Consider the following 25570-nt stretch of genomic DNA (forward strand, 5'->3'; position numbering starts at 1 on the left):
ATCCAAGCTTCTGCTATATACTCTATATATATACTATCATTACTATAAGCATCCAAACTTGTTTATTGATTTGGAAAATTCGAAAGAGGTTGTGGAGTTGCTTGGAATGCCATGATTAAAGATAGATCTTCCTTCATTTATCTTTCCTACAAAAAAACACATGCATCACCAGATTGGTTTCTAAATTTGTTCAAAATTTGGATAAGGTAAAATGAGTTTTGAGATAAGTGGTAATTTTACATGGCTGGAATACTTTAGATTCAAACTTCTGCTATATATATATATATATATATACTATCATTACTTATATACTATCATTACTATAAGTATCCAAACTTGTTTCCTGATTTGGAAAATTCAAAAGGGGTTGTGGAGTTGCTTGGAATGCCATGATTAAAGATACAAGATCTTCCTTCATTTATCTTCCCTACAAAAAAACGCATGCATCACCAAATTGGTTTCTGAATTTGTTCAAAATTTGGATAAGCTAAAATGGGTTTTGGTTACTTCTGTTTACGAGCTCGAGAAGGACATAGTAGAGTCCATGGCCTCTCTCACTCCAATTCGTCCCATTGGTCCACTGGTGTCGCTGTTTTTGCAATTAATGCTCCGTTTGTTTCGGCGTAAAATGATTTTTGGAAAATGATTTCGGTATTTTCCGGTGTTTGGTAAGGGCGAAAATAATGGTCAACCGGAAAATGATTTCCGTTTGACCAAAAATACTTAATAAATTTCGAGAAATGATTAAAAGCGTAAATCATTTTCCATTGATGGTAGATCCAGTCGACTCTTTTTTAAACAACGCAGCCGACCTTTACATTCAAACAGTTGAATATTGTTGGATTTCGACAAACCAAATTCCGACTCCAGTCGGTGCCGGAATTCGACAAATTAGGTCGGAATCCGGCAGACATCTCCAGATTCCAGAGATACCGTGCCAGATTCCGGCCAGATAGCCGGCCATCTGGTCGGGATCCTAGACGGATCCGGCCATTCTGGCTGGATCTCCGTCCATCTAGCCGGGATACCGGCCGGGATCCTCGCAGAACGGCGGGATCCCGACCAAGACCCGTCAACTGGCCGAGATCCGGCTGTTTTTTGCTGGATTCCGGCAAAGATCGCCGGAATCCGACAAAAATGGCCAAATTCTGGCAACTTTGCCGGAATTTGTATATGCCAAATATTAAAAAAATATTTTTGTATTATTTTATATTAACATTTTTTATTTTGTGAATAAAATCTATTTATTTTAATTAATATGATTAAATTAAAATATAAAAAATATTTGTAATTTTCCGTACGCGCCAAACACAGAAAAAAGATTTCGACGAAAAATATTTTTCTGAAAAATGATTTCTCTGAAACTATTTTACGACGAAACACCGAAACAAACGGAGCTTAAAAGAAAAAACTCAGCCACTCTACTCCTTAAAGTTGATATGAGCTACGTGAGACTATAGTTGTAGTAGCAAAATTTGGTGTTAAGTGAGTAGAGTCGTGGGCACTTTCAGCCATGCTTCGGTGGGTGCAGGGGTTGGTTAAAGATTCAGTGTTTTCATTTTCATTTTATTTGATGTTTATAACTGATGTGCCAAATTTTTATTAAAGGCTATAAAAGTGGTGTTTTACACCAAATCCAGATGGAAGGTATTCTCAAAAAAAAAAAATAGTAGAACTTGAAGGTGAAAGATCTTTGAAATAGAGAGGAGCTAGTTAGTGCATTTAGAGAGGAAGTGGTGCAAAAAAAAATTATGACAACTTTACCCCTCTAAATGTACTAACCGGATCCTCTCCATTTCATATGTTGGATTACGACTAAAAACAGCATATAACTAATGAGTATTTTTATTTTATAACTATACCACAATGTTGATGTAACAGACTAACAGTCCTCAACCAATCCTTAGATTAAGAACTCCTCTGTAAAGTTATCCTAGAAAACCTAGAAATCTCATTCCATTACATGTTGCAAAGACAAGATAAATAAATAATAATAATAATAATAATAAAAACAAGGGAAAAACGGCACCATATTCTGCACAAAATAAAGTATTCTAAATCTACATATTAGACTTTAAAAAAAGTGGAGTAGCCCATCATCTATTCTTGCTTGCTTGAGGAAAACATTTTAATTGCGTATATAAAGAGGGCATTGTAGTCTGAAAGGGAAAAAAAAAGGGTAGAAGAAGCAGGATTGGTTATAACCTTGTGATCAATAACAAAAGTCTCCATGTGGAGTAAATATATACCCTGAGACCTATTTGGGAGTTGGTTCCTCATTTGTTCTCCTGTATTCTGGCTTCAGCTCATAAGATCCTTGATTGGCTCCCTTGTTATTGTAGACACAGAGGTCTTTAAGTATGTCTTTCATGAATTGCTGCAGAAGGACAACATCCGTAATGAATCGCAATGAGAAGTCAATTTAATTATTTAACATACATAACCTGATAGCCGAATGGTTCTATTTGGGAGGGAGAGAGAGATGTGTTGAAAGAGGAAAGGTTTTTTCTTTAGAGAGGAAGAAAGCGAAATGTTTTAGCTTGAAAAGAGAACGTTAAAAAGAAATCTTAAGGCTCAGGGAAAAAAAAAAAAAAATCTTACGAAAATGTAGGCTTCACCAACGTCAATTTTGGACCTCTTATTTTTTTACAGCATTGAAGCCGAATCGTTTCATTTTATGTTTTATTTCACTTTCAAGAGTCAAGTTTCTGTAATTCAATAAAATGGGAGTTTCTTTAGATTATGTTAGGTAAGTCAATAAATGGGTGTTGCCCTAAGGTTTAATCGTGAGAATTTTTTAAGTACGATATGTATTCTAATAGAAGTAGACTACTTCTATGGAATAAAATTATGACAAACTCTCTCTCTCTCTCTCTCTCTCTTCCCCTCATCTTCTTCTCTCTTTCCCGTCTCTTCCCCTCACTTCTTTCTCTCTCCACTTTTAACTTCTTTCTTCTCTCTTTTCTCTACTTTCACTGTGTGAGTTTTGTGTTTATTGTTTGTCCTACATCAAATTAGTATCAGAGCATTTGGGATTGTTTGTCCTGCCGTGCACAAATCCCTTAGGCCACACCACCAAAACCCAATGTCCCCATCTCCTGTTTCAGTATTCAAACCATCATATGCATGTTTCCATCGGTCCCAAACAACCATATCAATATTTTAATTTTCTGCGGCCCAAACACCCAGCCAAAAACACCCAAATACCCAACCCAAACACCCACCGTAAGAGTACCACCCACCACATGCCACCCATTGCAACAACCTCACCCACGCTAGAACCCACCACATCACCCAACCACTGGCGTCTAAAAAAATTAAGCCCAAGTCCCGACCTTTTGACAAACCTACACCAGCGTCACTCATTCTTTCTTGTCCTACGCATCACCACACTCAGCCATTGGCTAGCACAGCCCTGCAAAAGCACTGGGAATGAATACATCAACGACCAACATACTCAATGAATCCTCCGTTCCCAAACACAAACCCCTCGCAGAGCAGTGTCCATGCCTCGATCTGTCGGTCTTCCTTTCCGTCAGCCCGTGGCCTGGACAGGATCTTCTGTCAGCCGACCGCTCGGGTGTGAGGCAAACGTTGACCACCATCTCACCAAAACAACAATTTTGTAGCCCTGCCAACACCCACGTCGCCTTCGCACCAGTTGTCGAAAACCGTGACCACAAGAGCCACGCCACTCACTGCCCCGTGTAACGCCCCTGTGCCATCCCTCCCAGCGCCTTACCCAGCAACACCAGTTTTAGGAGAATAGTTGTGATATTTTTCTTAGTTCAACTTGTGTTGTGAGGATTGTTAGGTTACTTCTGTTCACTGTCTGACATAGGAGGAAAAAAAAAAAAAATCCTCTTTGAGACTTTGAGGTTAGGCTTGGATCCAAATTTTACTGAGCATATGTTTTCAACTTTTCAGGTTTTCAAAACTCGAGGTCGTGTTTTCTTCAACCAAGAGAGAATGATGCAAGAAACGAAGCATGAAATATTAGTTCACCTAATTTTATTTAGGTCATATTAATTAATTGGCTATTAGTATTTAATTTTCAAGTGTCAAGTTTTTGTAATTCAATAAATGAACATATCCTTAAGACTATGTTAAGTCAATAAATGGGCGTTGCCCTAGGTTATGTTAGGTAAGTCAATAAATGGGCGTTGTTCTAGGGTTTAGTTGTGGGTCTTTTTTAAGTGCGATTTGTTTTCCAATGGAAGTAAACTTTGATTGAATAAATTATGAGGAATTGATTCCTTCTCTTTCTCTTCCCCCTCATCTTCTCTCTTTTTCTTTCCCCCAGCTTCTTCTCTCTTTCCCCGTCTCTTCCCCTCACTTCTTTCTTTTAGGCTTCTTTCTCCTCTCTTTTCCCTACTTTCCCTACTTTCACCGTGTAAATTTTGTGTTTATTGTTTGTCCTATATCACAAATTTAATATAAAGAGCTCACAGCCCTCAGATTCCAAGCTAGAGTATACACAGATAGGAATATAAAGTATCAAAAAGAGAAAAATCAAAGTTATGCAGTAATTAAGTGATAAAAAAAACCTACTTCAGGTTGGTCTGTCTCCTGGATAAGTTGTCTTAAAGTCCAATTTGGTTGCCTTTCAAAGAGCTTAAACATAATTTCTTCCATTTCACCGCGATCCCTTCTTGTTCTTTTCATGTCCGATCCCTTAGCTGGCATTTTCTTCTTATCCTGTTCCAAAAAAAAGCAGCTCTCTTTATACATCAGGGTGGAAAATAAATACAAGAAATATATTCTGACTTGTATATACAGTGGCAGAATAAAGTAAGTGCCCCCTGAAATATCAAGCAGTGAAATACACAATTTTAGATAAGAATATTCTACACAAAATGAAGATAGCAACACGTACACTAGGTCCAGAAGTCACAAAACTAAAAATCCCTGGCAAAGGCCTCATATGAGCCCCATTGTCATTGTCGATCACCTGAAAAGAAGGTTTGGAGGATGTTAAAGGAAATATTTTATTGATTGTTCAAGTCAAGTAGCATATAAAAATGAAAGTAACGAGGGAAACCTGTATCTGTCTTGTCTTAGTCATATATTTATTTGTCCTTTCACGGCAGAGTTTCCCATAGTTCTCAATATCCTGGTTATGGGGCTTCATGTCAAATTTGTTCAGTATTTTTCCCTCCACAGAAAACTTACCTGCAATATGAACGGAATTTTCTCAGTTTAAACAGGTCTGCCAAACTGACAGTCCTAAAAGAAGAAATAGATATGTTAAAGAACAATACAAAGTACACCTATAACTAATCAAGTCAAGGAAATAAGTGGTCTATGGTTCTCGACATTATGTTTATCTGCTCAATTAATCCTAAGGATTCTCTCACTAAGAACTCAATCCTCACAGGTATACAATAAAAATAAAATCAGCATATATATGTATTTTATGACGAGCAATTCCTCCAAGGCAGGGCCACTTTGTATACCCACTCTAGTTAGGTAAATCTCGGACCCGTATAAAGTGCCCATTCCAAACGAATCGGGTAATATTTCGGCTTCGCCGGCGGGCTAGCCTCAAAGAATTGTTTACACAATTACACCTAAGGGGATTCGAATTTTAGACTTCATGGAATTATCACAAAGACCAAGGCCTTTACCACTTGAGCCAACCCCTCGGGGTTCGGGGTTGGCTCAAGAGGTAAAGGCCTTGGTCTTTGTGATAGTTCCATAAAGTCTAAAGATATATATATATATATATATAAACTAAAAGAAAATTACTTGCATAAACATATGTGGTTGAATTTTTACCTGGGGGCAGAGTGAATTCCGATCTAGATATATATATCATATCAAGAAGCCTAACCCAGGGACTTCCATGAATTATATTCACTTCCTCTGAATGTTTAACCCAGTTTCCACATTAAACTTTGCAGGCCAGCAATATAGTAAACTTTTTCTGCAATTATATGTTGGTAGTAAAATTACCTATCAAATAAAACCGGAAACCATCTGTTTTTGTCACATATGGAAGCACAAAATTTAAATCTTTATAGCAACGATATTATTCTTTTGTTTGAATTGTTTATCTCCTCACAATGGTTGGTTGATGCATTAGTGCATTCTGAAACCCCTACTGTTGGTTCTACTACACCATTTTTGAACTATGGTTTCTAGATCAAAGCCTGGACGATCAAATCACGTGTGTCGTTAAAATCACCAGAGGGTTAATAAAATATTAGCTTAATCTGAAGTTATATCTCCCTAATATTTAAAAGTCAGATCCATATCTTCCTAGTATCAAATAACTTCAAATATCAAAAAGTCAAAGTCATCATTCATACAAAAAGTTTAAATCATTATGAGCTCTTGGACTTTGAAATTGACGTGTTCAAACCTGTTGTGGTCAAAGATATAACATGTTGTATGCAGCTGAGAGTTCATGAGACAATTGCTTCAACTAGGCACCTCCAGGTACACGCGAAGAATAAAACAAGCCACATAGCTAGTAGGGGCAAAAAGAACAAAAAAATTATGATAACTAATCACTAAAGGAGAAACAAAAACAGCTGTCCAAAGATACAATGTGTTGAAAAATAAAGACTTAATCTCCTTCAAAGTCTTTTCATAGTCCTCAAAATTTATATCATTCATTTGCCTCCATAAACACCACGAAAGGCACGAAGGTGCCATCTCTTTCACACTACAGTGCTCCGAGTGTTACTAGCAGTCCACCAAGCATACAAATCGACTACTTGTCTAGGCATTACCCAAGACAACCTAATCGACTTAAGAAAACATTCCAAATGGCAAAGCAACCTCATAATGAAGCAGAAGATGATCCACAGACTCCTCATTCCTTTTACAAATACAACACCAATCAATCGCAATGACGCGCCACCTCCAGAGATTGTCCACGGTTTGTAACACTCGCAGGGAGAGGAAATAGGAACATGAGGTACGTAGGTAAGTTGGATAGTGTGCTCTTGATAAGAGTAATCCTACTACCCTTAGACAAATACAACATTTTCCAACTAGCTAACTGAATCTTCTTTATAATACAGTCTCATATATGCTTGGCCTTATAGGATGCCCCCAATGGAAGACCAAGATACTTCAAGGGCAGAGACGCAACCCCACAACCTAAAATTCTAGCCAACCCAGCCACATTATCAACATTTCTAACATGAACCAATTCCAACTTGGCTAAGTTCATCTTCAAACCCTGGACACCTTCAAAACATAAGAATAAGCTTTGTAAATTGTGTAGATGACTTGGTTCAACTCCATAGAAAAGTAAGGTATTATCAGCAAACAGAAGATGGGAGATATCAGTCCTTTGTCCCCACAGAGAAGCCTGACAACAAACCTCCATTCACTGCAATTGAAATCATCCTACCCAACGCCTCCATCACTATGACAACAACAAAAGAGACAAAGGGTTCTCTTCCCTCAAGCCACGAGAGTTGTAAAGAAGCCTGTGGGAGAGCCATTCACCAAAACCAAGAAACACACCAAGGAAATACAATGAGCTATCCATGAACACCATTTTCCCCCTAACCTGCACTTTCTCAGCATGTACAACAAGAAATGCTAATTAACATGATCATAAGCCTTTTTCTAAGTGCATTTTACAAATAACCCTCGGTTCTCCAGATCTCAATCTGCTATCAAGGCATTTGTTGGCAATAAGAATAGGATCTAGAATTTGCCTAGCTCGGATGAATGCATTTTGTGACATAGAAATAATCTTTTTCAAACACCATCTTAAGCCTGTTCGCTAGAGTCTTTAGCAATAATCTTGTAGATGCTACCCACTAGACTCTATTGAGGTTGTGGAGACATGTATGGACAGCAGGATTGCCTGTCCGGATAGGACCTCCAGGAACTGGCTTTTGTCAGGCCCGTTCGGACAAGAGTTCCAGAAAGTGCCAGTGTCAAGGTATGTCCGGACAACGCGTTGGCATGTCTGAACACGCAGGGCATGGAGCTACGTAACCCTAATTGCGTCCGGACACACCGCGAGGGCATCCAGACATAACTGCCTAAAAACTTCAATTTTCTATTTAAAGACCTGCTTTGAGAGTTGAGAAAAGTGTGGAAACACTTATAGGTCTTTTCTAGGTTTTCTATAGAGGTTTTCTATAGGTGGTTTGAGAGTTGAATAGTTTAATCAACGTCTTTGGATTGTAAAAGTCTCTTGTATAATTTCTCCATCATAGTGAAATTTGATGCAACTCTATGGACGTTGCGCTTAGTGGTGAACCACGTAAATCTTGTGTTCTTGTGTGATTGCCTGAAAGTCTTTCATTCTACTTTCTTATTTTTCGTTCTCACGAGTCTTGGGAAATAGGATTAATTTCCTAACAGACTGATTAGGCAAAAATCTTTGGGGTTGGTAGCGCTTGGAATCTTCGGAATGAGGGCGAGGAATGTAGCATTAAGGCTTCGCTCGAACTTACCACTAGCATGAAAATCACGAAAGACCCTCGTGATGTCCTCTTTCAAAACAACCCAAAAAGCTTGAAAGAACGGTATAGAGTAACCACCAGGGCCCGATGCCTTATCACCATTCATATTCTCTCTTTAGAAATGACTAATAAAATGAATTTCTATTTCATAGAATAAATAGGTTCATATAGTTCGATCATTAATCAATTATTGAACTTATTCTTTGATTAGTGCAGCAACAGTACCAAAACAATCTCAAGTCCCATATATACAAATGGGTCAAAAAAACTGGAGCAGAAATTCTGGAAATAGATCTTAGTAACATTATGTTAAAGCAAAGTGAATAATTTAACTATCATGAAACAATCTATTCATGGCATTGGAATTTCAGGACTAGAAGGCCATAGAGAAAATGTGTACTTACCTTGTGATGACTCAGAAAACACAGACATTGGGATGAAGTCTTTAGACATATCCATAGAGTAACACTTGGGTATATTTCCAGATTCAGTGCAAGCCAATTCCATGGTGAACTGAACATCATTTAAGCAATGCATGTAAAGCAAAGGGAACAAGAATATGTATATACATAGAATAGAATCCGACGCTTCTCCTTGAGCTTGAATAATAAATATTAAATTGTGAAAATAAAAAAAGGTAATACTTTGCTCAAATAAATATTGGGCATACTCAGAGAAACAAGGATTTCTATTTACTTATACACACACACACACACATAAAAATAAAAAATAAAAAATAAAAAAAAGCTATTTTCTAATAAGTGAAAGAAAATAATCATATTAAGGCACTAGGAAAGGAAAGCATACCCAAAAGGACTCAAAAGACATCAAGGACGAACAGAAACTTGAAAGAATAAAAGATAGGACTATATAGGCAGGCCGGTTTTTAACCGGCCTTCTCCACCCTCTACCACTTGTAATAGGCGGCTAAGCTCTTCCTCTGCCTACCCCTTAATATAATTTATATTATATATAAGAAAAAATTACATATCAAAATGACGTTAAATACCAGAACGAAGCCGTCTTGTCTAGGGTATTATAAAACTTGTGGGTTTTAACCTTTATCAACTCCTCCTTCATCAGCTTCTTCGGTGGATCTAGATGCTATTGAGAAAATCTTTAATAGCCCTCCTTTTGAATCTGAAAAAGATGACCTTGAAATCGTAGGACCAACATCACCAAATCATTCTGATCCCTCTCCTGTTTGGAGCAATCATAGTCGATCAGGGAAACAATCTCCACTGCAGGTGACAGGGCGGCCTGCAGTCTATGATCCAAATTGAATTCCATCTTCCACATTTTATGCTAAACCTCCAACACCTATGAGATGGCGCGTCGCTTCCAATGAGTCATTATTCAGTAAGCACATTGGAAATCAGTATAATAGAAGCAAATCAGCCCATACACATCAGGTGGATGTGTACCTGATGTGTATGGGCGGATAGGCCCAAAAAACTGCCCGCCTGTGGGCGGTGACGAGCAATATTCACCAAAACCACCCTCCATCTAGGGCAGTGACGAAAGTGGATTTGAGCCAAAAACCGCCCGTCCAGTGCGGTGTTCATCCGTAATAATAGAGTTACACAATTTCTATTTACTGTAGGAAATTCAAGAAAGATAGTCCTATAACATCTTCCAAGCTAAAGCTTTGAACCCTCATGAATACTTTCCTCTGCTTCCCACATATAAAGGGTAAAATTGAGGAAGCATTGTCAAAAATTAAGCAAATCCACTAAATACTTAGTGTAAGCTTATGATAAGCATCTATTTGAGCCGATCATCTTCAAGATCTAATTCAAGTTCTTTCCTACTCCTAGTGCCTTCATTAATTAAGAGAAAATATGAGTGAATATTTTTTTTTTTAATGACGAGGTACCCCTCCAAGGCAAGGCTAGTTGTCATGTACCCACCCTTATCGGGTAAACCTTGGACCGGTGCAAAGTGCCCCCTCCACACAGATCTAGTAATACTCTGGCTTCGCCAGCGGGCTTGCCCTAATAAATTATTTGCACCTAAAGGGAATCGAACCTTAGACTTAATGGAATGCCACCAAAATCAAGGACTTTACCACTTGAGCCAACTCCTTGGGGTTAAGAGAAAAAAATAAGTGACGATGAGAATAGAATTAGTAGCCTACACTCTAAAAGATAAATCTATAAGTAGTTTAAATGTGAAAGAGAAATCAAGATGCCTATAGCCTCCAAAGAAGTTTTGCTTATGTGTGTGTGTGTCTATATATATATAAATCAGAATTAGTTCCAGTGGATAATGTTGAGAATATGGATGGGTTACTTGGCATTCTGAGCTATGGGGTTTCTTCTTTGCCTATAAAGTATCTTGGTCTCCTGTTGGGGGCCTCCTTTAAGGCTAAGTATATTTGGGACGGTGTTATTGAAAAGATAGAGTAGCGGCTGGTTAGTTGAAAAATGATGTACTTGTCTAAGGGGGCAGGATCACCCTTATGAAGAGCACCATTTCCAATTTGCCAGGTATTTCATGTTCCTTTTCCCTCTTCTTGTGGGTTTGAGAACCATAAAGCAATTCAGCTTCCATTCCCAAAACTGTTAAAAACAAAAATCATACCTCTTCCGATTGATCTATACCGTAAGTAAGATGATACACACTAGCTAGCGCATCGTCTACTTTATCAAAAAGTGTTGAACGGGGGAGGGGGCCTTGACGAAGAATTCAAATTTCACTTGGTAAATTGGTCCAAGGTTTGCTCTCTGATCTCTAAGGGAGGATTGGGGGTTTAGAACCTGCAGATGTTCAACTGTACTCTCATAGGAAAATGGTTATGGCGCTACGTGCATGAGAGAGAGGCTTGCTGGAGAGTTGTGGTGGACACTAAATTTGGCATGGACGGTGTTCTAATGGTCCTGTTGGGGCATATGGGGTGGGGTTATAGAAGAATATTAAAAGGTGTTGGAGGAAGTTTTCTAGTCATTCAAAATTTGAGGTAGAAGTTGGCTCCGATGTTAGATTCTGGCATGATCTGTGGTGTGGGGATAAGGCCCTAAAAGAAGCCTTTCCAAATTTATATGGTATTGCATGTGCGAAGGATGCCTCTGTAATGGCCCACCTGGAGCTTTTTGGTGGCTCCAATAAGTTGAACATTAGCTTTGCTAGGACGGCTCATGATTGAGAGGTAGATATCTTTGCTTTGTTTTTCAGCTTGTTGTATAGGAGTGGTTAATACAGAATGGTCATGGTCATGGTCTAGAAGCAGACCTCGTTGTGGATAAGTGTCCTGTTATACTTACCGAGATGATATGTACCAAGTTTTGCTTAACTCAAGAAGTAAACTTTCATTAATGATTTGAAACCGTCATTCTCTGAGTTTCTAAAATTTTTATATCTATAGAATTTTTCGCTAATACATACTTCATAAGTGAGTTCGTGATGTTACAATTGAGCAAAACACTTAGAGAGTACGGAGCCAAAAGTTCAAACTAAAACGTGGAAAAATCAAATCCAAACAAATGGAAAGTTATTAATAAACAGAGTGCTCATAAAATCCAAAAAAAATTAAAAAGTGATATAAAAATGAAACACAAAAAATATCATAATACTCAAAGCAATAAAATCCGAACAGAGCATAAACCGCTGAGAAATTCCACACAGTCCGAACTAAATAATCCAAAATTCTGTTTCAGAAACAAATGCATGCAAACAAATAGTGAGAAAACCCAATAAGAATTGCATATTGGAAGTACGAGACTTCCAATCATCACAGGTCCTAAGCACCAGTGAAAAACCATCCAAACAAAGGGAAACAAGAAGGGCGAAATCCAAAACCCAAGCCACAATGAATGTTAAGAAACTGAAATTAATGCAGAAAATTAAAAAAATTCAAACAATAAAAGGATCCATAAAAAATTTAAAAAACGGTTTAAGAAAATGTCAAACGCAAAAAAGAAAAAGCAAAAAAGAACAATTTCAGCTCAAAAATCTAATGCATGCCCGGCGACAAAAAGCACAAAACCCTAGAATCCACATGCAAGAGAAAAACAAAGATTCAAATCCAAAATCGAAATGTATGCACGGAGATAAACCACGGAACCCTAAAAATCCACACAATGCGAAACAGAGACAAGGCCTTAAGAATCCCCCCCGCGCGCGCGCACTCACAGATATAAAATAATGTAATGCATTTTTCTGTGGAGTACCTGAGGAGATGAGTTGTCGTCGTTGGAGCGAAGGGGGTCGATGGAGAGGACGACCTTGCCAATGGGGCGAGAAGGGTCGGAGACGTCGTGTGGAGACTGGAGAGAGCGAGCGACAAGAGGAGGGCATTTCATGAGCCACACTGCTCTCTCCGCTTTGCTCGCGTCCAAGAACCCACTGCTATCATTGGCGTTGTCCATGGCGTTACACAGAGAGAGAGAGAGATTGGAAATGGTGAGGGAAAAGAAAGAAAGGAGGGCTCCGAAGAGAAGACGAAATATAAACGGATTTTCAAGTTTTTGCTTCTCTGATTCTGTGTGGTAACAGACCAAACTAAAAAGGCGCAGCTCGTATTTATATTATACGGATGCCTGAGGGGGCCACAAGACTCCTATCCTTGTATCCCACCTGGATTCTCTCTCTCTCTCTCTCTCTCTCTCTCTCTCTCTCTCTCTCTCTCTCCCACAATTTCATTTTATTAATAAAATTGTTACTATAAACCTATGGACATTATCAAACTGTAAATTAGACAACACTTAAATTCGAGAAATTTTATATGTCCATAAAATAATAAGAAGACTTTTCAAATCATTATGGGACGTGTGATTAATCAAATGGTGATTTTAAAAATCACTTCATTTTTTTATGGACACTTGATAGATACTTAATGTAAATGTAGAATTACTCCTGAAATTCCAGCAGCCAGTTTTGGGGTTCATTTGCTGCTTTGGACAGGTGAATCACGCATCTTAAGTTGTTTGGGATATGTGGGTCTTACAGTTCTTCTCCTTTAAACTGCTGAATTTTAATGAAATTTAAGCAACCTAACTTTAGAGGATCCTTATCGAACATAATCTAACCATAGTCTCGTTTCTCAAACAAGGTTTAGCCCAAATCAATACAAGATTTATTCAATATCTAGAGCGTCTTCTTATGTACAAGCTCAAATAGAAACACATACGAGTCACAATTGTGACGACCAAGAAAACGTTAATCACATCTATGCTATTATTATTATTTAAAAAAAAAAAACTCGTTAAGTTACAATTAAAACTTTTTATAATCACTATAAAAATTAAGTCTCACTTAATAAGAAATCAATATAGAAGAACATAACTCCATGAACACCTTATAGTCTAGAGAAATAAGGTGTTCATGGAGTTATGTTCTTCTAAAAATTATTGTGTGCAAACCTTGGCAATGAAGCACACAACAATTATGCTAAGTAATCTATAGTCTATAAAAATTGTTAGTGCAATTATTCGAGAGACTATCACCATTAATTGTAATATGTTGCTTTATTAAACACCTTAACCCAAAGTAGAGCATTATTTGGATTTATAGAGGATAATCGCATATGGTTCTTGAACACCTTAATAGAGCATATAATTCTTGCATGCATTTTTATGTTCTAAGAAATTCTTCAACCCAATTAAAAGGAAAACTTTGTCCAAAGCAAATATGTGGCAAGATCCATTAGAAGATGGGAGTTGGGTCTGTTAGTAATGCAATAATACTAATATTTGATTGATATTTGCTTGAAAATACTAATATTTTCTCATGAAGACGATTACAGTTGGAAAATGAAGTATATTTTCTTATTTATGAGACTGGTATTTGTAATATGGATGATCCAAACAGTAGAATCTCCATAGTAGAATGCAGGGGAGGTGATCAACACGTACAAAGATTCTTACAACTCTTTAATGGTCTCTTGTCATTTTTAATAGAAGGGATGAGATATTAATCGTCTTCCTTGGTTGCTTTTAAAGCATGTTTGTGGTGCTCAGGACTTCAACTTAGCTTGTCAAAATCTGTGCATCGTTGTGAAAATTGATTCACATAAAAATATAAAAAAGCATCCCCTCAAACCAAGGGGTGTTCCGCCACCCCATTGGAGGGAGTAGCTACAATAGTCTGACCATCTTTTTAGTTACTTTACTTTTTTTTTTTTTTTAGGGTTAATTACATTTAATATGAACTACTTCCTGTCACACTTAACCCTTTTAACTATCAATTGTTGGCACAAAAAAAAAAAATCCTTTTGTTAGTCAAGAATGTTAAAAAGGGATGAAATATTGCTCACGTGCCATACACATGCATTTTTTAGATGTGAAAAAAACAAAAATACCCTAAGTTTATAAACTAAATTTACTTAAATACCCTTAAAGTTTTATTTTAAAAAAAACAAACAAATAAATAAAATAATTAGGAAAAAAGCACCTCAAATGCCTGTGATTAGTGGCCGGACCATCTCCGAATGGTTCAGGGTGACCGAGCCACCCTAAGACACGCTTAGGAGGCCACCCCATGTACGAAATATTAACAACGATAAATGACATTCTAACTTAACTTTTTTGAAATTCATATATGGATAAGGAGTAGATATGAAAGGCAATACAAATTAAAAATCTCAATAATAAAATATTTCATATAATAAAATTCCATATAGTTACACTCTGGGAGAAAAAAATAAATAAATTATCCTTTTATGCCGTCTTTTGGCAAGAAGCCACACAGCTGAACGAAAATATGACACAAAATTTGAAATGATAGATCCAAAATTCATTTTGAGTTTCTTAGTTCAACCTTTTGGTATTCATACTAGAACTCATTCTGGACTTTTGATCTCGATGGAACTTTGTTTCTTTTCTGCCCGAAGCGATCGGCACAATGATTCCAACTTTTCTTTCTGATTCTTTGTTTTCTCCAACTGTTTTTTCAAGTGCTCGCGCTGCTCGCACAAAAGATAAACTTTAGTTTTGTTAGTTATGGCAAGCAAACAATATAATTACATGACAAAATTTGTAGGTGAGCTCACTAGTGATAGAGATATCAAATCTATGAAAAGGTTTTAGGAAAGACTGACAAATTTTTAAATGACTCGTAAACCTAACACGATTCTCAACACGAAATTAGTGGGTTAGGGTAGAGGAGTCTAACCCGTTAAATTAAATGGGTTGGATTAAGGTTAATCTATATAGTCTTATATCCATGTCTCAATACGACCTGAACCCGACACGAAATTAGCGGATTATGGTTCAAGGGTTTGACTCGTTAAATTAAATGAGTCGAGCTAGGGGTTAACCGATGTTATCTTATACACATGCCTCGACACAACCTGAACCCGACACACAAACACAAATTGCCCACCCTAGTTTTAGGTCTACTATAGAACCCCTTCAGGTAAAAAATATTCATCTGTTCACATTAATCCAAATTGTAGAACCTTTAAATACATAAGAGTATGAGCAACTCTTATGATTCTGCTACAACAAAATACATTCAGTTTTCAAAAAGCTAAAAACTGCATAACCAATCTAAAGCGCTTTTACGGGCTAATTGCAGTGCCGACACTGCATCAACCCAATAAAGATTTACCTCCCACTTAGAATCATGCCCAGAGGATTTGGCACTAGCATAGACTGCACAATATGGCAGGGGCAGCAAGATACCATCTTTAGGCTAGTTCAAGCATGTGAAAATAAAAGGATAGAATTGAGACTGCCAAATGTCAACCTATGATTATGAAGCCAATTCCGAGCATTTTGCATATCTGGCTTTCCTGAGTTGTGAATGTGGCCTAAATCTGACAATGACTATGGCCGATGAAAGTTGACATCACATTCTCCAACAAAGGAAGTTGACCATTGCACAATATGGAAAAATGTCCAAGGAATAGTGTACTAGAAAAGCTAACATGGCTAAAAAAGATCCTGTACAGGGTATAAGAATGTTTTAATTCAAGCCAAAGCCACCCTAGTGTGAGTAGAGAAGGCATTGCCGAAGGAGGAAAGGAGGTGTCGCATTGTGTATGGGGTTCAACCTCACCTGTTGACTGATGCAGAATTAAAAAGAAAAATAACATAAACAAGCAGGAAAACTATACCTCATCAACAAGTTCTATAAGAGTAACGTCAGATTTCTCGCATTTGCTCTTCAAGAATGAATTTTCCTTCTTGAGTTCCTTGATTGATTTTGCCATCTAGTTTTTCCATACATAACCAGAAGAAAGGTAGATTAATAGAACACATCATGCAAGTTGCATTGCAACATAAAGCAACAAGGAAAGATTCATCTTAATAATTTGGAAGAAAACTGTAATTGATTGTTACCTTCTCAATCTCCTGTTTAAACGTTTCAAAAACCTCATTGCTCTTTAACAAGGCATCCTGCCAAATCAATTTAGCAGTTTAGATCTGGCAAAGTTGACAAGATAGATTCATACATAGATGACAAACAAACTTTTTCTTATGGTGTGAGTGTATGGAAGTTTATTTGAAGGGGGTGGGATCCTTTTGCTAAGTATGTGCGATTGGAGGTGGGAGATGGGTATCATGTTCGTTTTTGGCATTATCCGTGGTGTGGAGATAGGCCTTTCAAGCTATGTTGTCCAGTTTTGTACACTCTTGCTCGTTTTCCAGATGCTTGGGTGGTTGATAATTTGTCGGTGGTTGATGGAGTTGCTCATTGGAATGTTGTCTTTACGCATTACGCTCAGGATTGGGAGGTGAAAATGGTTCTTTCCTTTTATGAGCAGTTATATTCTACTCGGATTCGACATGGAGAGGTTGATAGGTTGGTGTGGAATCTTTCTAAGAGGAGGAGCTTTGAAGTGAAGACTTTCTATAGAGCCTTAGCTTGTCAAGAGGCGATCTCTTTTCCTTGGAAGGGTATTTTGCGTGTTAAGGCTCCGAAGCGGGTGTCGTTTTTTGTGTGGACAGCAGCATTAGGAAAGATTTTGACACATGACAACTTTGAGGCATCATATAGTGGTGATAGAGTGGTGTTGTATGTGTAAGAAGAATGAGGAATCCATTGATCACCTTCTACTTCATTATGACGTGGCACATGTTGTTTAGAGCTCTTTCTATAGTTTGTTCGGGGTGGAGTGGGTCATGCCAAGAAGAGTGCTGGATTTGTTGAGTGGTTGGGTCACCTTACTGGGTCGTGGTCATGTTACGCATCTTTGGAAGCAGGTTTCCTTGTGTGTTATGTGGGGTTTTTGTCGTGAGAGGAATGCAAGGCTATTTGAAGATGTGGAATTACTGGGTGTGGACTTGTGTCGAAATGTCCTTAATATGTTATATGTTTGGGTCTCGGCGCATAGCTCGAGTCATATTATGTTGGCTGAGTTTTTACATTCATGTTCTTTTGTTTTCTTTGATTATGAGCACTTTTGTATACTTCCTGTATATTAGGGTTACGCCCCTTTGCTCTTTTTATTGAATTTTATTACTTATCAAAAAAAAAAAAAAGAGAGGGCGAGAAAGGTCTGCACATCTAAAAGAAGGTATCAAAGCAAAGACTAGCTGCATAGTTACTGAATTTCTACACAAATCACTATTAACAATTAGCAATAATTTTGAAAGTCAATATGAATGAGCCTGACTCTTCTTTTGTGATGCTAGAATTATACACCTCAGAACTCAAAGACATTATTTATATATCATTAAATAAAGGACAGTGTGTGATAAAGAAACCCAGGTGCCACATAGGATTGGGATTCAAAAATAAAAATACACATACACTAGGTTGAGAATAGTCCTGGCTAAAAGATGGGAATGCATAAAATGTTGATTCATAGACCAGGAACCAATTTAATACTAATTTGTAAAAATTATGATTGACAGCCAACCCTTCTATTAGTATAATGCATATGTGGCTCAATGCCTACTAACTGATGGACCCACCCATATCTAAAAGTTCAAAGGCAAATAAACCTAGTAACATTTAAGTTGCCCTGAAGAACTACTTACGCAATAAATCATTAGATTGTGATGATATAGTTTTGAAATGACGTTGCAAGGCAATATATGACATGGAATGAAGAAGACCTGGAATTGTTGGAATTTTTCTCCATCAGCTGTCAATTGCAAGCGCAAATTCTTTTCTGTAGCCAATAATTGTGAGACCTGTTCTGCATATAATTTCATCTGGGACTGTTCCTGGACCAATTTCTCCTCATGTTGCTTAATTTTCAGATCAGCAAGCTGAAGTTCCAGCGACTTCTGCTTTAACTGTGGATTCAAATTCCAAACAACTAAATCAAATTCGAGCCCTTTAAAATTAATATATGTCCTAAGCAATAATACTAACCCAGCTTTAAGTGAAAAGGGTGCACTTTACCTTCTGTGCAAATTGCTGTTCAGAAAGAGTATACTGATCAGCGAGTTGCTTTAGCTTATTTCTTAACCTGAATATGAAGAATTTGTAAATAATTTTGAATACCATGTAAGAAACCATTATAATGACCCATTGAATATAGCATCAATGGATGAATGCCATATTCTTTTTGTTGATAGGCAATTAAGTAGTACCATATCAGGGTAGGAGACTCTTATATAAAAAGGTCAAAGGACAAATGGAATGATTCAAGAGATATACATGAGATTAAATATGGAAAAGCAAAGGGGAACCAGAAAGTGTGATCTTATAGTAACCCCTGGGTGAGAATTTAACTTAGGCTCTTCTTCTTTTTCCACAAAAAGATGCATAAAATATTTCCACAATGTAAAATCTTTGATATTACGATGTTTAAAACAAATTGGGAAATGTCACCATTAGCCTTAACTTCCCAAAACTTTCTTGAAATTTTTAATTATGCAAACAGAAGTTCATGTTGAGAAGTAATAACTTTGGAGAATAACCCTAGCACACAAGGAGTATACAAGAGCAGAACATGTTGAACATGATCTTCCGCAACTCTATCACGGAAGTCTCTACATCTTCAAAATTCTGAACATTTTGTTCTCGCCAAAAGCACCACATTAAACACAATGAAGCCAACCTCCATACTTCCATAACCGTAGCACGCCCAAACTATCCTCCCTAACTGACCAACAAATCGATCACCCGTCTAACCCACGCCACCAAACACATTAAGAATGGAACTCCATAACTCCCTTGCTACTTCACAATGAGGGTGATTAGATTTAGAAATAATGGCAATTAAATCTATTAAGATATACTTTAAAAATAAGTACGAATTTTTTATTCTATGATTGATAATCTTAAGGAGCATTTTTGAAACACTATTTATGTGTAGACCCATAGATTCACAACGCTGGATATCTTTCTATAGGTAGTAATGGTATCTTCAATAAAGTCTTCCGGAAAGGCTATAGTATAAGAATAATTAACTATACGGCGTGAAATGAAGTTGATTCCTTAAAAAATTATTAGTAATAAAAAATATTTAATAATAGGTTATTACTTAGAGTCAACTGTATCTAACACATAGTTCATCTAAACAACAGTAATATCCACAAACAATCCCAAGGGGTTGTCAAGGTATTAAATTCCATTATCTTTAGTTCCCATGCATCCAATGTGGCAATATAGCTTTATCATCACAAGTTGATGGCATCATGTTCTTTTTCTTTTTCTTTTTTTCTTTATGAAAAATATATAATATTGACATAGTTTCTCATGAATTTGCTTTATCTTACATCTCATTCTCCCTTAGCTGAGAAAGACACTCCTCCTTTTGCTCTTCTAGCTTATTGCTCACATCCTACAACCACAATAAATAAATAAAAATAAAAATGTAATAACAAAGCCCACAAAATTGGAATGAAACAGGAAAAAAAAAAAAAAAAATCTTATCACATCACAGGAAAAGAAATTGAAACTTTTAAACTGAGAAAGAAAGAATCTATGCAAGGAGGATTCTCCTATTCGAGCGTTATCACTGTGATGTCAAACACGGAGTTACCTCAACTACATCTTATGATTTTTCTCATAGGAATTAGAGAAAAACAAGCATATCAAACATAACCTATTGACCTAATTTTATGTCAATATAAGTCAGATGCTCAATTGAATATGAAAAATCAATTGAACCTTGATTGCATCTTGAAACTTGACTGATAAATCTAATCTCAGGCTTTGCCCCTCCATGGATGCCCGTTTGCATTCATCCTGTAATATAATTAAGAATCCATCAGTCTTTCCAGTTTCCAAGAAGATAAATGCTATTTATAGCTTGAACTAGAAAAAGGATCAACTCTACAACTTCCTGAGAAAGGATCAATAAGAGTAAAGAAGTAAACATCAGCAGCTATGAACATCTTTTACAAATCAAAATATTGAATAGAGAATGAAAAATAGTAGAGATAACAGTATGTAAAAGGATCAACATGCAAAACCTGAAAAACAATCAGTTAAAGCAGATACAGTGCATGAAAGAAAGTATACCATTAGCATTTTGTTCTGACGTTGTAACTCCCTACACAGTGATTCAAGCTTATCTCGAACAGCAATGGCTACATAAGCAAGGGGAAGTAAATGGAAGAAATATCAGAATACATTGAACGTCGTTAGAAGACATGTACGGACTAATAATGTCACCAGATTATATATGGCACTAAAATTCCTCATAAATATTATTCCAACTTTCGATTATCTTTTTTTTTTTTTTTATAAGTAAATTTAGTCTTATTGAAAGCGTAAAGCGCCCCTAAGTACACTGGAAGTATACAAAAGGAAACAACTAAAATTACAATTACTTGCCTGTTAACACTCCAGAAAGGAGAGACATTGGCAACATCTCCCAAATGATAGGTGTCATCTTTGCAGGGGTCGCATTGCATAGGAAATGCAAGTGGCCAAAAGAAGCAATTTTTACGTAAACTAATTTCTATCAGAAGTATGGGTTTATATTCTTGTATACCATCCTTGTATACCAATCGAGTGCAGCATAACTATACCACCACATAGATGGTAGACTCTTAAAATCTTTCAAACACTTTTATAAGCAGGTCTAAACATTGTTGGGTTCAATTTAATTTACCTCCATCTCTTTCTGCAAGAACTTGTTGATACTTCAAAGTGAACTCCAAAAACTCCTTTTCTGATTTGAAGGATCGCTTCACATTCTTACGTTTGGCTTCAGAGATTTCCTGAGGAAAAAAGAGTCAAACTTACACCTTACTGAACTATATTCTAACATTTCGCATAAAATCCACAAACAAAGCTTCTGAAAGATACAAAATATCAAATTAAACTTAAGACATTCAAAAAATTCTCTGGCATGTTCTATGAATGCTAAACAATGACAGACCTCAAAAAAAGAACAGAACAAACAAGTAGGAAACTTGAATAAACTACTACTTATCAAAAAAAAAAAAAAAGGAAACTTGAATAAACTACCAAAATTAATCAATAGCAAAATAAGGATATTTAGACGGGTAGCAGGCATAAATAATTGACTATTTCCTTTCTGATAAATAGCGGAAAGAACAAACAAGCTTTAATTATTCTAGAACATTAACTGAAATGGGTTATAGAGATGGTTTAAATAAGCAAGTTAAACCTACCTTTCCAAAAAACCTACATAATCCACCCAATGACAGTATTTGCGCATCCAGGGGATCTAATTGTCATCCTAAACAAAAAGGCAATATAATCACATCTCACTGGTTTCAGCTAGATACTACATAGTCACAACCAAATGACTTTTTAAACAGACAATAGTTTAAACTATTAAAAAACTAAATCTTTTGTCGATGAAATGTACAGTAATTGATGCAAATATAAACAATTAAAGTAACAACTAATTTACAACCTTCAATCTATATGTAAACTATTCAAAAGATGATTCAGAAGTGTTAATTATTGTGACAATATAATTCAGAATGTTCAGATAACAATGATGGATTCTTAATGCAGCACATAATGTGTGGCCGAAACAGTTGCTTTATTAACAAGAGTCTGAATTTATTCTTCCTCAGTTGACTTTCAGAGAATTCACTGTGGACATTGTCATCCAAACTAAAAGTTGGGCAAATTACAATATTATACTGCATAAAATAAAATAAACAAAAGACAGGAAAAAAAAAATGAGTTATGTAAATAGCACTAACTAGCAACACCTCACATAAAGAATGAAAGCTTATCATTTGAACATAAGTTTAAGGACAAAAGTGGAAAGAGAGTTCTTGTTTACCGGAGGATGAACATGTCACCTGCAATTACAGAAAGCTTATCTCCAGCTCAATAGAAGATAAATTTAAATTGCTCCAAACAACTACTCATTGCATACAAACAGGAAAATAGTTATGTCCATGCACCCACAACCTCCACATTGGAGTTGAGTACCCAAAAGAGAGACAGAGAGCAGAAAACTAATAAAGAAAAAACAACAAAAAGCTAATTCAATTTACTATCATATATATTAAACATATTAATCATGTAAGATCATAATACTAACTAGTTTTCTATTTTTTGAAGTATCAACACTCTCTGGTGAAGATATATCCTTCATATGGGTTGCTGATGCTTCTGAGCCTCCTTCAGTGGCTGCAAGAAGGAAATAGTGATAAAGGGCAACAAACTAATATAAAAAACTTACAGCCAAAAGAATCATCAAATAATTCAATAGACATCTCAACTACAACACCACATACACACACATGCAATTGACTTATATTCCATTATTTTTATTGCAACTCATAGAAGATAAAAGTTGAATTGCAACTGTATAATTCTTTCTTGTCTCATTTGATTTCAGGGAGAACATCTTTCCGAATTATCCTAGGAGTTATTTTCTGAAAAAAAAAATGATACTTGTATATTGTGAAGTTGATAACAAAGAAGAGACACCCCCCCACCAAAAAAAAGAAAAAAAGATGAAGAAGATACAAATAAAGCACCAGAAAGTGTGACAGCGTCCTTCTTCACCTTCACTCAATGCAAAACATCTAACCCCTCCCCCCACTATCCCAATCCCCCCAAAATATTCTTAATGTAATGGGAAAATGAAAAACATATCTTTTTTACCTTAACAAACAGGCTTCACCAATATTTCTTTTGAAATCTGGTTCTTTCAGCAAAGATGTTATTACTATATCCTCATTATGAAGAGAAAGAGTTCCTATAGTAACTTCTATGCAATTTACCACATAAAATATGCAAGCAATCACTACAAATAAAAAAATGAAAATGACAAGGTAAAGATAATTACATCTCTCTGAACTTTGACAATCTGCTTGAACTTGTTCTTTTACCTTGCTGCCTCCGGATACCCCGGCTGAAGCTGAGTCTGAAGAGACCAATGCCGGCTGCATAGGCTGCATACAGCCCTTACTGGGCACTTCCACCGAGCCCTCCGAAGCATCAAAATTCTCTGTTTCAGATAATGGTACAGGAAAAGTCCTAAGTTTCTGGGTCTTCTCTTCCCTACCCTGGCTTGTTTGAAACTCATTTGCAGCCAACTCATCTGAATGATCAAGTTCGGCGAAACTATCCTCCTTGTAATCACCCAGTGGTTTCTCTTTTTCAACTGTTGGAGTTAGAGGAGCCACTGGTTCCATGGAGCTCTCAACAAACCCATCTGGCATTGAGTCCACTTCAGGAAGCTGGTTTGCCTCTGGGTTCTCCATCGTACCTACAGTTTCAACATGGATTGCTAAAAACCATCTAAAAAAATATACTGACCACTACCCTCAATTGGTTGCCAGAAAAAAATTGGGGGAGACAATTAAAACTAAAGAACATGTCTGATTGAGGTTCCGAAGTTAGTATTTCAATTTGAAATGACTTGGTGATCCCAATTTTCCGACTTTTTAAAGTGCAAACAAAAGTGAAGAGAACTAAGAATTCTCAGCAAAATGAATTCAGATCTCGCTTATATGACCCTCTTATTCAAATAAATATAGCAATAGCTTCAACTTTATTGCCGCAAATCAAAAAAAAAAAAAAAAAAAAAAAATCCATGCGAGATATACCGAAAGGCAGCAATCTCTGTATTCAACATAAGAAGCCAAAACAAAACATTTCCTATGAACCATCAACCTTCACTTTTGCCCACGTTAATCGTCGAACCAAAACACTGAAGCAGAGCATTTTAACCAAGATTACATTCCTACAAGAGAACCCAAAAAAGCTAGAAACGGAAGAGAGCACAAATTAAAACCCCATTTTGTTACTTACAAAAAAAAAAAAAAAAAACATTTTGCAGCTGGGTTCTCCATTTCACCAACACTTTCAATATATGTGTCTACGACGAGAACCAGAAGAATCAAAAGCAATCGTTAAACGGTCTGAGTCATATAAAGATTTACCAGGAAGATGTGACGATGAAAGTGTTCAAGAGAATGAGAGAGAGATCCCAGTTGCAATAATAGTTGCTTTTGTTGTCGTCGTACTGCTTGAAGCGAACTGAGATATGTCTCCCTCACTCTGAGCCCCCTACAGTACTGGGTTCCACAGATTATTTCTGCGCTGCTACTCTGGTCTGATCGCCTCCTTGTGTTGTAGAAAAAAATTGCGTAATTAGTAAAGAAAAAGCACCATTTCAAATTCAATCATTTAAAAAAAAAAAAACAAAAAAACAAAAAGATTGCGTCTTTAAAAAATTATTATTTAAGAATACGTAAAAAAAATTATGATGTGTTTTTTTAAAATACACAATTTTTAAGATTAAATTATAATTTTAAAGGTTAAACTGCATTTTTAAAAATTACATTTTAAAATCGTTATTTTACAATTATATTTTTTGAAATTATAAATCTAAATAGGCCCAAAGATGAAAATTCCTAATTATTTTAAAAGTATAATAAAATTATCCAACTAATCGTACTTATATTAATTTTTTTTCAAATTAGAGACTACAATTTTTATATTTTTTCCTAGCCCTTCTTTTTTTGATATGTGCTTGTATTCTCATTAAGAAAGAGACAAAAGTCTCTCAGCCAATACAACATCAGAAATACAAGACGGATACGAGTCCATCCAGATTTTGTTTAAATTCTGACTGACAGCAAGCTTAGCAAGTAGGTGAGCTACATTATTGCAACATCTTCTAACCACCCCGACTTTCCACGAAGGGAACTCCATAAGGATCTTCCTAGTTTCTGTGATGATACTCCCCATCTTACTGAACTCTTCCTCCTCCCGGTTAAGTGCCGAAACCACCACACTCGCATCACCCTCCAGAAAGATGGAATAGAGACCCAAAGCAC

At 36.4% G+C, this 25570-nt stretch overlaps 2 protein-coding genes across 2 annotated transcripts; both read right to left on the reverse strand.

Annotated features, from left to right (window-relative positions):
* Nucleotides 1-2003: 2003 nt before the first annotated feature.
* On the reverse strand, nt 2004-12937 carry LOC133862366 (uncharacterized). Its single transcript, XM_062298152.1, has 6 exons — nt 12608-12937; nt 8843-8951; nt 5042-5172; nt 4877-4951; nt 4552-4698; nt 2004-2377 (listed from the first exon to the last, which is right to left on the reverse strand). The coding sequence occupies exons 1-6, from the start codon at nt 12803-12805 to the stop codon at nt 2258-2260; spliced, it is 780 nt and encodes a 259-aa protein (XP_062154136.1). The 5' UTR covers nt 12806-12937; the 3' UTR covers nt 2004-2257.
* A 2072-nt stretch (nt 12938-15009) lies between these two features.
* On the reverse strand, nt 15010-24877 carry LOC133864490 (uncharacterized). Its single transcript, XM_062300840.1, has 12 exons — nt 24671-24877; nt 23572-23994; nt 22819-22907; nt 21400-21508; nt 20805-20872; nt 20451-20528; nt 20057-20121; nt 18735-18801; nt 18443-18625; nt 16721-16777; nt 16495-16590; nt 15010-15339 (listed from the first exon to the last, which is right to left on the reverse strand). The coding sequence occupies exons 2-12, from the start codon at nt 23987-23989 to the stop codon at nt 15217-15219; spliced, it is 1353 nt and encodes a 450-aa protein (XP_062156824.1). The 5' UTR covers nt 23990-23994; nt 24671-24877; the 3' UTR covers nt 15010-15216.
* Nucleotides 24878-25570: the final 693 nt, after the last annotated feature.

Source organism: Alnus glutinosa, chromosome 3 (assembly GCF_958979055.1).
Source record: "Alnus glutinosa chromosome 3, dhAlnGlut1.1, whole genome shotgun sequence".
Lineage (NCBI taxonomy): Eukaryota > Viridiplantae > Streptophyta > Magnoliopsida > Fagales > Betulaceae > Alnus > Alnus glutinosa.